Consider the following 14,222-nt stretch of genomic DNA (forward strand, 5'->3'; position numbering starts at 1 on the left):
AACATTCCACAAGTGCATTTTTGGTCCGAGCTAATGTACACACAGCTAAAGTTCGGTGTCGCTGGTAACTGTGAGTGAAAAGTTTATTTCCACCACGACTGTCAGCAGACTGCAGCAACTGCAAGCCATGAAATAGTGGGCTTAGCAAGTTGCAAATTTACAAATTGGTTGCGCTGCATGATATCGTAACCGACGACCTGGGGCGTCGTATGGCGTCGCCGTGGGACGAACATGGCGGAAGAAGAGCAACAGCGGCCGTTTTGTTTGCCCTACAGTGAGCACCAGGTGTTTACATTGTCATTAAACTTTTTCAAGGATTGCCCATTCCTGTGTCCAGAGAGATATACTTAATTCCTAGGGCACCAACGCCCGTCACGGACAATTTTGTGACTGCGGTGGCACGGACCCAGTGGTTTGAATATGTTTAGGATAAGCCTGCGGCAAGAGAGATGGAAAGATAATCTTTCCATATTTTTTCCGGATGCGCCAACTTGCTTGACAGTAGTGAAAGAAGGGTGAGACCAAAGATACGTCAGATCACAGATGATGTCATTTGAACAGCGCCATGACGTCAGTCTATTATGACGTAACGCAAAGAGTAACGCACAATGCATCACACAGTCAAACCGTCATAATGCATCACACAATCAACCGTCATAATGCATCAGGCAGTCACACCGTCATAATGCATCACACAGTCACACCACACAGTCAAACAGTAACACCGCCATAATGCATCACGCAGTCACACCGTCACGATGCATCACACAGTCAAACCATCAAAATGCATCATACAGTCAAACCGTCATAATGCATCAGACAGTCACACCACCATAATGCATCACACAGTCATACCACACAGTCACACCGCCATAATGCATCATACAGTCATACCACACAGTCACACCGCCATAATGCATCATACAGTCATACCACACAGTCACACCGCCATAATGCATCACACAGTCATACCACAAAGTCACACCGCCATAATGCATCACACAGTCATACCACACAGTCACACCGCCATAATGCATCATACAGTCATACCACACAGTCACACCGCCATAATGCATCATACAGTCATACCACACAGTCACACCACCATAATGCATCATACAGTCATACCACACAGTCACACCGCCATAATGCATCATACAGTCATACCACACAGTCACACCACCATAATGCATCACACAGTCATACCACACAGTCACACCTCCATAATGCATCATACAGTCATACCACACAGTCACACCGCCATAATGCATCACACAGTCATACCACACAGTCACACCGTCATAATGCATCATACAGTCATACCACACAGTCACACCGCCATAATGCATCACACAGTCATACCACACAGTCACACCACCATAATGTATCATACAGTCATACCACGCAGTCACACCGCCATAATGCATCATACAGTCATACCACACATTCACACCGCCATAATGCACTACACAGTCATACCACACAGTCACACCACCATAATGCATCATACAGTCATACCACACAGTCACACCGCCATAATGCATCATACAGTCATACCACACAGTCACACCGCCATAATGCATCATACAGTCATACCACACATTCACACCACCATAATGCACTACAGAGTCATACCACACAGTCACACCACCATAATGCATCATACAGTCATACCACACAGTCACACCGCCATAATGCATCATACAGTCATACCACACAGTCACACCACCATAATGCATCATACAGCAAACAAAACGTAATTAATAAATCCGGAGATTAAACAAAGTATAATTCCTTCATTATTTTAAGAGTTGACGTGATATACTTGATTTCCTTTTAAACGAATGCGGTATTTATTTGATATCTCTATATTTAGGAGCTTGATTAATGTTTACCTCATGTGGTTTTTTTTCTAAAAAAAACAAACTTTGTGGCACCACAGATGAACGACGTTCCCTTCATATTAATGCAGATTAGCATTTTAATACGATAAGCGCCTTAAAGAAAATAAAAATTCTCTTGCTCTCGATTTTCCTTGTTCAGATTAGACATGATTTGAGGTGATGAATATGCAAATTCCTGCTTAAGATCACAACGGCACCCGGGGCGCTAAGCTGTGCTCTATAATCAAATAGAAATAGCTTTCATTACCCGGGTAATGTATCACGGCTCGTAGATCAAGTCTAATTGTGTTTTTTTATCCTACCCACTTGTGATCCTACAGGAGTCCTCACAGCAACCTCCCGTCCAGTACAACTGGCTAATTTATTGAGAGAAAAACTCGTCTTCATTAAGTGAAAGTGTGACTTCCTTGTAATCAATAGCATCTCAGTCCCGGACTATTTTTTTGTGGCGGATTGGATTGCAGGTCCTGTATGGTAGTGAGAGGGCCTGAATGTCACAAGACGTAAATGGAATACCTAATACTGTTCCGTCTGCGTTTGACGCATGTCGTGAAAAAAATGACGCTTTGAGTTTGTCTTTATTTGAATTCATGGCACTGCTAATGTTCTTAGCTTTCTAGTTGGTTAACATTCTCTACAAATAATCCAATGCATTGCGTCTGAGGGTTGCGGTTGCCTATAATTTCACTTCGCATTATTGATCAGAGATATTGATTCACCAACTTATCTCCACGAATCCAACTTTATGAGCTCTGTCATTGAAAAACAGTAGTCAGCAACACTATTAAATCCATGTATGCTGGTATTAAACTGTTTTCTTATCAGCTTTGGCATTGGTCAGCAATAAAGAGTGAGCGAGTGAGTGAGTATGGTTTTACGCCGCTTTTCGCAATATTCCAGCAATATCACGGCGGGGGACACAAGAAATGGGCTTCACATATTGTACCCATGTCGGGAATCGAACCCGGATCTTCGGCGTGACGAGCGAACGCTTTAACCACTAGGCTACCCGACCGCCCCTTCATTACTGATTGTTCGCACACCTCCTGTGTGACTGCGAGGAGCAGGTTTGCCATTTTATGTGTTGTACTATCAGTGGCAGTACACAACAGACTGTCACACATTTGACCGTGATCTTCACACAGGCCTGGAATACAAAGTGGACCGTATCTTTAACATGGCTGGTATACCTGTCATCTTGTATTTGAAGTGTTCCGTGTTAAGCTGCAAAGGGAAGAGGTTCCCTTGAGAAACCTTGTCATCTGTTGAGGAATTTTACCTTGTTTCATTAAAACTGCACATTGAACACACAGGTGCGACCTAGTCTTGTCAATCAGGTGAGGTGAAATGGGGTTTAACGTCGCGTCCAAGACTATGGCACTAATATAGCGACGTTCTTGTACGTACGTGTACCTGTGTGTGTGTGTGTGTGTGGCTGCTTGTACTCGTTTGGACTAATGCCGATTGTATAGTGCATGCTGCAGTTTAACATGAATACCCCACTCAGACACAGTATACTGACCCCGAGTCACCTCGTCTTGTTTTAGCCCCTTAATGCCAAGCGCCAGGCATGGTAACAACAAGTACCATCTTTTAACGTCTTTTGGTATGATGCGAACGGGGATCGAACCCCGGACCTCCCGCTCTCCGGGTGGACGCTCTACCACTAGACCACTGAGGCGGTCTTATTGTCAGTGAGCCCTCCTGCCGAGTGAGGCTTTACCCTGGTCAAGACATCATCCATGTCCTGGGTATGACCTGGTCCTTGACATTGAATCCTCCTGCTGCTGAAACTTCCCTTTAGGAGTGGCGTATTGGCACATAGAACGTTTTGCAATATATCGCAATCCAGTCCATCCAAATGCCTCAAGATAATATTGATATAATTATATATTCATTCTTCTGTGACAGTATTGATAAAATATATCAATACGCAAGGGCTGTACTGCGATACGCGTGTCACTGACGGCAATATAACCATATATCTGTTATATTCCAAGCCACGACTTCCCTGACTCTTGCCAAAGCATCTTCCTACTGTGTACGGCTTTGCAACATACTCCCTGTGCTCGGTTAGGCCTAGGCCTTGACAATACATCTTCCCTGTGCTCGATTAGGCCTAGCCCTTGACAATACATCTTCCCTGTGCTTGGTTAGGCCTAGGCCAAGGCCTTGACAATAGATCTTTCCTGTGCCCAGTTAGGCCTAGCCCTTGACAATACATCTTTCCTGTGCTCAGTTAGGCCTAGCCCTTGACAATACATCTTCCCTGTGCTCGATTAAGCCTAGCCATTGACAATACATCTTCCCTGTGCTCGGTTAGGTCTAGCACTTGACAATACATCTTGCCTGTGCTCAGTTAGGCCTAGGCCTTGACAATACATAATCTCTGTGCTCGATTAGGCCTAGGCATTGACAATACATATTCTCTGTGCTCGGTTAGACCTAGGCCTTAACAATACATCTTCCCTGTGCTCAGTTAGGCCTAGGCCTTGACAATACATCTTTCCTGTGCTCGGTTAGACCTAGGCCTTAACAATACATCTTCCCTGTGCTCAGTTAGGCCTAGGCCTTGACAATACATCTTTCCTGTCCTCGGTTAGGCCTAGGCCTTGACAATATATCTTCCCTGTGCTCAGTTGGGCCTAGCCCTTGACAATACATCTTTCCTGTGCTCGGTTAGGCCTAGCCCTTGACAATACACCTCCTTCTGTGCTCGGTTAGGCCTAGCCCTTGACAATACATCTTTCTTGTGCTCGGTTAGGCCTAGCCCTTGACAATACATCTTCCCTGTGTTCGGTTAGGCCTAGTCTTTGACAATACATCTTTCTTGTGCTCAGTCAGGGCCTAGCCCTTGACAATACATATTCTCTGTGCTCGGGTAGGCCTAGGCATTGACAATACATATTCTCTGTTCTCGAGTAGGCCTAGGCCTTGACAATACATCTTTCCTGTCCTCGGTTAGGCCTAGGCCTTGACAATATATCTTCCCTGTGCTCGGTTGGGCCTAGCCCTTGACAATACATCTTTCCTGTGCTCGGTTAGGCCTAGCCCTTGACAATACACCTCCTTCTGTGCTCGGTTAGGCCTAGCCCTTGACAATACATCTTTCTTGTGCTCGGTTAGGCCTAGCCCTTGACAATACATCTTCCCTGTGTTCGGTTAGGCCTAGTCTTTGACAATACATCTTTCTTGTGCTCAGTCAGGGCCTAGCCCTTGACAATACATATTCTCTGTGCTCTGTTAGGCCTAGCCCTTGACAATACATATTCTCTGTGCTCGGGTAGGCCTAGGCATTGACAATACATATTCTCTGTGCTCGGGTAGGCCTAGGCATTGACAATACATATTCTCTGTGCTCGGTTAGGCCTAGGCATTGACAATACATATTCTCTGTGCTCGGTTAGGCCTAGGCCTTGACAATGCATTTTATCTGTGCTCGGTAAATTACTGCCTTCATTCCTGATCTTAATGCCATAACGGTTAAGGTCATGAAAGATGTAAACTAAATCAAGATGAAAGTGATGTATCGAACACGCCATTTAATTATGGGATATAAATATCGTGGCCTGGGTGGAAGTATATGATAGTTTAATATAGATCCCTGAATAATTATGTAAAGTACTTAGCCAGCAGGGAAATAAAGCTTCTCTCGCACGCAAACGAAGTTAAATAAGCTACTTTGCTTGAACATGAATATACGAACAGACACTCCGACTGTAGCTGAAACAGTAAACGTGTACTTTATAACAAAGTGACCTTAACCTCAGACTTAAATGAACCAGGAAGGGCTTCCTAAATGAAAGCGTTAATTGTTAATGAATACACTGTTAGCGCTGAAAAAACATTATCACCCGCTTGATATTGCCACATAGTGAATCTTTCGGTCTTAATTGTTTCATTGCGTGTGATAAAGCCATTGAGAGCTTGACATGCTGCTCACGTGTCATATTTTATTCTGTGTGATCCTCCGCCGCAGCTGTGACTCATGGATCGTTCACTGGATGGCCACAGTAGTTGTACTCATGTAGAGTGTCAGAGGTACACAGCTGTGACTCATGGATCGTTCACTGGATGGCCACAGTAGTTGTACTCATGAAGAGTGTCAGAGGTACACAGCTGTGACTCATGGATCGTTCACTGGATGGCCACAGTAGTTGTACTCATGTAGAGTGTCAGAGGTACACAGCTGTGACTCATGGATCGTTCACTGGATGGCCACAGTAGTTGTACTCATGACGAGTGTCAGAAGTACGCAGCTGTGACTCATTGATCGTTCACTGGATGGCCACAGTAGTTGTACTCATGTAGAGTGTCAGAGGTACGCAGCTGTGACTCATGGATCGTTGACTGGATGGCCACAGTAGTTGTACTCATGAAGAGAGTCAGAGTTCACAGCTGTGACTCATGGATCGTTCACTGGATGGCCACAGTAGTTGTACTCATGAAGAGAGTCAGAGGTACGCAGCTGTGACTCATGGATCGTTGACTGGATGGCCACAGTAGTTGTACTCATGACGAGTGTCAGAGATACGCACCCTAGTTACAAACGAGAGCGTGACAAAATCTCAGATCTGTTTATATTACTACCTTTACACACGGGTAGACGAACCGCACGGGACTTCGCACGTACTAAATGCAACTATCCGTGCGTAGGTTGGCATAACCACTTGAGTAGTTCGCACTTAAGTACACTCCACTATATGACTGCACTGGTAGGTAGAACTACGTTAGAGGTGCGTAGGTATATTGTATTTTCATCTCTCTGTGTGCCCTGATAGGCGTACGTCCGTAAAACGATCTTACGTACGTACTGCAGTAAATTGTTTGTGCGCGCGGATAGGTATAACCACGTCGGTAGTTCGCACGTACGCACACATTCAACTGTTTTGGCGAGGGTATATGTGTACCTACGTGAGGATTGCGCACGTGCTTCCTCATTCAACAACCTAGGTTTGACTATGTCCTAAAGATCATTTATGTTGTAAAGGTTTGACTGTGTTCTAAAGGTTATATATGTTGTCAAGGTTTGGCTGTTCTAAGGTCATCTACGTTGTCAATGTTTGACTATGTTCTAAAGGTCATCTATGTTCTGAAGGTTTGACTATGTTCCAAAGGCCACCTATGTTGTCAAGGTTTGACTGTGTTCTAAAGGTCATTTATGTTGTCCATGTTTGACTATGTTCCAAAGGCCACCTATGTTCTAAAGGTTTGACTGTGTTCTAAAGGTCATTTATGTTGTCAAGGTTTGACAGTGTTCTAAAGGCCATCTATGTTCTAAAGGTTTGACTATGTTCTAAAGGTCATCTATGTTGTCCAGGTTTGACTATGTTCTAAAGGCCACCTATGTTCTAAAGGTTTGACTATGTTCTAAAGGCCATCTATGTTGTCAATGTTTGACTATGTTCTAAAGGTCATCTATGTTGTCAAAGTTTGACTATGTTCTTAAGGCCATCTGTGTTGTCAAGGTTTAACTGTGTTCTAAAGGTCTTCTATGTTGTCAAGATTTGACTATGTTCTGAAGGATATCTGTGTTGTCAAGGTTTGACAGTGTTCTAAAGGTAATCTATGTTGACAATGTTTGACTATGTTCTAAAGGCCATCTATGTTGTCAAGGTTTGACTGTGTTGTAAAGGTCATCTATGTTGTCAAAGTTTGACTGTGTTGTAAAGGTAATCTATGTTGTCAAGGTTTGACTATGCCCTAAGGTTATCTATGTTGTCAAGGTTTGACTGTGTTGTAAAGGTCATCTATGTTGTCAAGGTTTGACTGTGTTCTAAAGGTTATCTATGTTGTCAAGGCCTGACTGTGTTCTAGGGTAATCTATGTTGTCAAGGTTTAACTTTGTTCTAAAGGCCACCTATGTTGTCAAGGTTTAACTATGTTCTAAAGGCCATCTATGTTGTCAATGTTTGACTATGTTCTAAAGGCCTCCTATGTTGTCAAGGGTTAACTATGTTCTAAAGGCCACCTATTATGTCAAGGATTGACTATGTTCTAAAGGCCATCTATATTGTCAAGGTTTGACTGTGTTCTAAAGGTCATCTACGCTGTCAAGAAGGTCATCTACGTTGTCAAGAAGGTCATCTACGTTGTCAAGAAGGTCATCTATGTTGTCAAGGGTAGACAAGACAAACCAATATCCCCGTGACATACGTTGATTTAAAGACATATATTATAAATTAGTTCAATGGCACATATAGACAAAAGTCGCATATCAATAAAAACATGGCCGACATTTCCGTGATGTAAGAATTATATCATAGCCGAAACTAACTGCCAGTGTTTGCCACTAATATGTATAATTATCAATAAACATCCCCATTGTTAATTATAAGCCTTCAGAAAAATACACTCAATGAGCAAACATATTAGAATTTATATTCGGATAAAATCGTTTCAAATTACAGACACTCGCATTTCTCTGGAAGCATGATCACCATCAGCAGTCACCAACAACCAAATAGCAGTGTAAACATCTCTTTTTAAAGTGGCAACTAAGCCAACAAAACGGCATGTTGGTCGTGGCAGTAAATATTGAACATACCTTTGCTTTAATATTTACCTGCCTCCGTAATTACTTTGTATTCTTTGATAGAGAATCAATATTCCTGCATGGGGATTGTTCCTTCGGGATTGTTCCATTGTACCTGCATTATATCACACTCTGAGTTGCTCTATTGACAAAAGATAATGTAGATTACTTCTATGAGAACCGGTGGCGAGGGTCCAGTGGTAAAGGCTGGTTGTGACGCTAAATGCTTTGTGACTTGTTTTATCACGAGCTGTCAGTTTGAAGTTGTATTGCCCTTTCAAGTCTTTCTTAAAAAGTTACACAATAAATAATATTTCTTTAAACCTCATACAGAAGAGTCAAGAGGTAACAAGGTGGCGTGACAATGGCGTGGTATGTGAACGCCACGCCATTTATAATTCAACAGACACCATTTTGTGGTTCAAGAAAATAATTTATTAACGGTTTGCAGACGAGACAAGATGTCTGCTATCTATTCCACCCGGGAATAGGAACATAAGAGATAACGAAGTTGGTATTGAGCAAGAATACTAACTGAAGGCGGCAAGACAAAACGTGCACACTGACGTCACTCGCGATCTGACTCCGCGCGTGCTGAAGGCGGTCGTCAACGCCTAACTACAGCAAAATGCAAACCAGAAGTAGTTAAAATCACAGTGCACACGTGTAATGTCATATAGCAAAGACACGGATCTATAATGAATCTCCGGAGTAGTCTCCCCTGCTTGGAGACTAGAAGATGCAGTTATCTCCCCTTACTGAAGCCTGCTGGTGTTGTAGGTGGGGCAGGATGTTGCATGGCTCTCGTATACAGCTCTAGTATACGGGGGAAAGTAGTGCAGAAAGACAAATGGGAAATGTACATTACTCTTAGCTGCATGACAGCAATATCAGGTGACAAGCATGACTGGAAGACACTCAACTGAAACAGAAGCTACCGAAAGGTAATGTAACAAACAAGGTGAACCCGCACCAAAGGAAATAAACAATTTTGGTCCAAGCTGAAACATGTTTGTCCTTGAATACAATCTACAAGAACAGAATCAGCAACAACGAAAAAACTAGCAGATAAACTCTGATATATATAAGTATATTACATACGACTGACGTCTTGATGTACAGTGGTAGGCGTGGGTGGAAACGGTGGGATCTACACTATGATTAGGGTGGGTGACAGTGAGGAAATGCTGATGTTGGTGGGTAGAATGCACCCTGTCAATACGAGGATGAGATGGAATGTGCCACACACTGGATATAATGTCTTCTCAAAAGTGATAAACTTCTAAACGTAAATGTGACAAAGACATACTAGCAGTCGATGAATCTATAATTGTAAAGAAGTCAACAAGATAACGTTATGATACAAACTGTAAAATACTACTTTGTAAACTGAGAGGAAACTAGTCAAAGTGAACTACCGTAGCACGAAGAAGCTGCCAGTTAAGTGCATGCTTGGTAATGTGGATGAACCAGCCTGTATACATTCCATACACGTGTACAACTCGGTGGGGAGAAGGCGTACGAATGGAGACCACTGAAAGATGCTGAGACTGATTTTGGCAGAAACTACTCTTCCCCGAAGCAATGACACTGATGTAGATGATTTAGAAGGTCGACATACGTCCCTGGAGAGAACCCATCATGAGTGTGGAGCTATTCTAAAAACATCTCTAATGACCGCAACATCATGCTGATGATGATGCAGAACGTGGTCATTTTTACATTTTTACGCAATTCCAGGATGGTCACGACAAACTCATCAAGGTGATAAAACGACCTTCGAAATCATACGTCTATCAAGGCTATCAACTCAGAAACGACCATTTAGAAAGCGTTGAAAGTTGAAAGACTTGTATAGACACACCCGGATACGTGATGGTCATTGTAGAGAACAGTCTGGTACCTTAAAGGGAAACTAAAACAGTTGGTCACCTTAATGTAAACTCACACAGGAGAGTCTGGTACCTTAACGACCGATTCAAAAGAATTTAAGGATACCCTAATGACATGTTACAGAATGGAACATTGGCGATCAAGAAAGCATTCAATGAGACCTATAAGCTTGCTGAGAGAACCGTTGGTATCTTACCGACCAAATAAAAAACATTTTAATTATCCCCTTACACACATCTCTCGGAACAGCCTGTTACCTTGGCTACCAATCTAAGTAGCATCCTGAAAAACTTAACGACCATTTCTGACATAAGACAGCGAGTTTCCGTTGTTGATGCAATTCCCTGTGCAATCGCCATTGTGAGACTATTGTCACTGAACAAGATGAAGAGTAGGTGATGGGTTAGGAAGATGATTGGTCACCGTCATATGAGGAGGGAGGGTGTCAAAGGTGTGTGTGTGTATGTGTGTGTGTGTGTGTGTGTGTGTGTGTGTGTGTGTGTGTGTGTGTGTGTGTGTGTGTGTGTGTGTGTGTGTGCTAGTGTGTTCTACACATGGAAGGATGGCGTGAAGACGAAATGTCATTAGATGTCTGATAATAAGTCTGATAAATACGCCGCTTTGAACAATATTACAGTTATGAAACAGCATTCTGAGTGAGGAAAGTCAAAAAGGGCGCATGTCTTAGCCTTCTACCAAGGAATCCTGAAACGGATCCAGAAACGACAAAGGCGCGATACACTTCACATCACGGTGTTAGCCTTCTACCACAATCAAGGAATCCTGAAACGGATCCTGAAACTACAAAGGCGCGTTACTCTTTATATAGCGGTCTTAGCTTTTTGCCACAATAAGGGAATCCTGAAACACACCCTGAAGCGGCAAAGGCGCGTAACTCTTTACATAACGGCACCTTAGACAAATTGACCACCATGCCCCTAATATAAGGAAGGAAGGAAGAATGACTACCGGCGGAGGAAAGGATGAGGGTTGGTAGTGGTGAGGGCCTTGAAGGGGGTTCGTGTGAATGGGGATGGGGGTGGGTGGGTTGGAGGAATGTGAATAGGGTGAACAGGGAGGAAGGAGGAAGTAGATACAGTCACTGGAAGGACTAATTATTCCGCTATAGTCTTTGCTGTTTCTCTGAACCATTAAACCGGGTAAGATGTAAGGTAAAGTCTCAATAAGAATACGTATGACATCCGCTGGATGATAGAAACCTCCCATATGAACAGAATGCTGGATTGTTGGGTACACGCTGCAGAAGAAGCACCATACACAGCAATACACGCTGACACACCAAAACACCCCGTTAAGATTAAAAGAGATATATGTATCAGTTTAAAAGGGAGTGCACGCTACCCTCCACAAATTATCGCTATAATTGTACAGGTACATTATCTACAGTCAAATCATCGCTGATGCTACAACTCTCACCGGTGTGGGCTAAATATGTACCCGTGAGTGGTACAATATGATGGTACAAGCTGGAACTACATCATAATACAACAATCTTCTTAAGATGCAGAAGTCCTTCTCAGTGAATGCGTACTGATACATATGCACGTCTATTTTAGGAATGTGCGTATGCGCTCTAGACCGTGTAGAACGTGCTGGGCATGTATATACTATTAACAGGCAACTTTCTTCAACGTGACATTCGGGAATGCTCGGTCACCATCGCTATTCCGACTTTTTCTTCAGTCAACCACTTTCAACTACAGGAATTGTTTGGGAAAGTGTCCCACTTCTTTGATATAAACCTTTCAAAACAATGGTTTTCCAAAGCTTGCATATGAACAGAAGAGAAATAACGAAGTGTGAGCGAGAATCCCGATTATCTAATCTACATTTATCTCGGATATTAGGAATGCTACCGTCAAGGCAAGAGAAACAGTACATATATTTGCAATTGCATATCACAAACCTTTCTATTACGCCTACCAATACAAAATCATTCAGTACAAGATTGCCATGCCGTGGCATTATATAAAACAGGTCAATCCAGCATTTCACGTCAACAGAATGGTTGTGAAATACTTGAAGTGAAAACTCCAGCAACATGATAAGTGAAATCCATCAAACTTGCATAGCATAAAAAGTGGATCGCATAGAATATTATGGCTGGTATATACACATCTGGCTCTTGCGGCCAGAATTATCAAATTCACAGGCTCTGCGCCTGCGCTACAATTAGCCACGTCACACTGACGTCATACACAATATGCTAGCCGATAGATCAGTCGTGAGCCTCCATCTCAGGATTATTTGATGTTCACTAAGAATTCAGAACAGATATTTTATTATTGCCAATGTCATAGACTACGTTCGCTGAACAAGTTCGTTTTTTTCCATCACAAGTGGCCAATTATATTGACCCTCTTCCGCACAGATGGCGCTGTATTTGGGTAATCACTTCCGGTAATCCTTGACTGATACGGAGTGCATATGTCTCACTTCCTTACAACTGTCACGGAGATGCCGAGCGGTGCACGAATGTCTTATTTATTCAAACTCGTGAACTCGCAACGTGGTTTGTAGTGGTAGCGGCGGCTTGACGTCTCACCAGCCATATTTCGAAACCTTGACCCGACATTGTTTCTGCACCACCAAAATTGAAATTGAAGTGAAGCGAATTTACGACTGCCTGTATCTAGAGCTGAGTCTATTGTGTTAACTGATCCTAAAGAGTGGCGCTTACAAGATTGTCTCCCCTTGGTACGTGACCCCGTCATCAGAATGCGCGCGCACAGAGGGATCTCTTTTGAGGCTGTAGTCTGACAATGATTTCTGGAGTACTATGTCCGTCATGGAATTGGCGTCCGAAAACTTGGCAATTGGAACAAAGATTGGCGATGACTTGTCCTTCAGCTCATTGTCATGGATACCGACTGAACCATTCATGTATGGTTCCACCAAAGTGGAGGCAGCGGAGGGTTTTCTAACGATGGTGTGGGAGCTGTCATTTATCACCTTGAAGGAGTCGTCTGCGTCCTTGTGTGTGTCCCCGCGGGACTGAACATGTCTATAGAACAACGTGAAGTTATTGGAAATAACGGGAATAGTAAGCGCCACCAACAATACTCCACTCACAGAACAAGCCGTCCCTACGATGTAACCAATTGGCGTTTTGGGGTACACATCACCATACCCAACTGTAGTCATAGTTATGATGGCCCACCAAAAGCCCACTGGTATTGTGTTGAAAGTATCACTAGGGCTTGTAGCGTCTTTTCTCTCTGCATAGTAAATCATTGTGGCGAAGACAAGCATTCCAATAAGAAGAAATATAAACAACATCAAAAGCTCCTGTAAACTGGCCTTCAAAGAATACACAAGCACTTTGAGAGCCTGGTAGTGTTTAACAAGGTGGAAGATACGAAACATCCTAATGATGCGCAGTATAAACATGATCTCAATCACGAGACGCTCGTTCAGGTAGCACGCCTGGAGCGCCGAGTGTTGGAATATCACCTGAACGTACAGTGGCACGAGGGCCAACAAGTCTATTATATTCATCATCGACCGAACAAACTTGAGCTTGTTGGGGGCAAATATGAACCTGAGTATGAGTTCCAATGTGAAGAAGACGGTGCAGATGACGTCCAGCACGTTGAGGGCTTCGTGGGAACTGAGAACGCTTGCGATACCTTCTTGTTGGCCGTCGCAGGGTTTGGAGACGTTGAGTCGAGGTCGGAGTGCCGGCAGTGTTTCCAGACAGAAGCCCGCTATAGATGTCACCACGAAGAGAAACGACGTCACGCCGTACACCTGTGGTAGAAGAAAAGACGTACATGAAAAACAGAGTTTGTATATAACGGTTGAGTGTGTGTAAGAATTCCATTTGTGGGACTCAGATCTTGAGTCTCGGATCTTCATCGTCAATACTT

The 14,222-nt window shown here is 43.3% G+C and overlaps 1 protein-coding gene across 1 annotated transcript in view; it reads right to left on the reverse strand.

Moving 5' to 3' along the window:
* Positions 1–8,861: 8,861 nt before the first annotated feature.
* Positions 8,862–14,222, reverse strand: part of LOC139479105 (potassium voltage-gated channel protein Shaw-like) — a 94,110-nt gene continuing 88,749 nt past the window's right edge. Inside the window, exon 3 of the mRNA XM_071261871.1 lies at positions 8,862–14,103. Coding sequence (XP_071117972.1) covers positions 13,030–14,103 — 1,074 coding nt within the window. The 3' untranslated portion in view covers positions 8,862–13,029. The remainder of the gene's footprint in view (positions 14,104–14,222) is intronic.

The sequence above is a fragment of the Haliotis cracherodii genome, unplaced genomic scaffold (assembly GCF_022045235.1).
Source record: "Haliotis cracherodii isolate W230 unplaced genomic scaffold, xgHalCrac1.p SCAF_4, whole genome shotgun sequence".
Classification (NCBI taxonomy): domain Eukaryota; kingdom Metazoa; phylum Mollusca; class Gastropoda; order Lepetellida; family Haliotidae; genus Haliotis; species Haliotis cracherodii.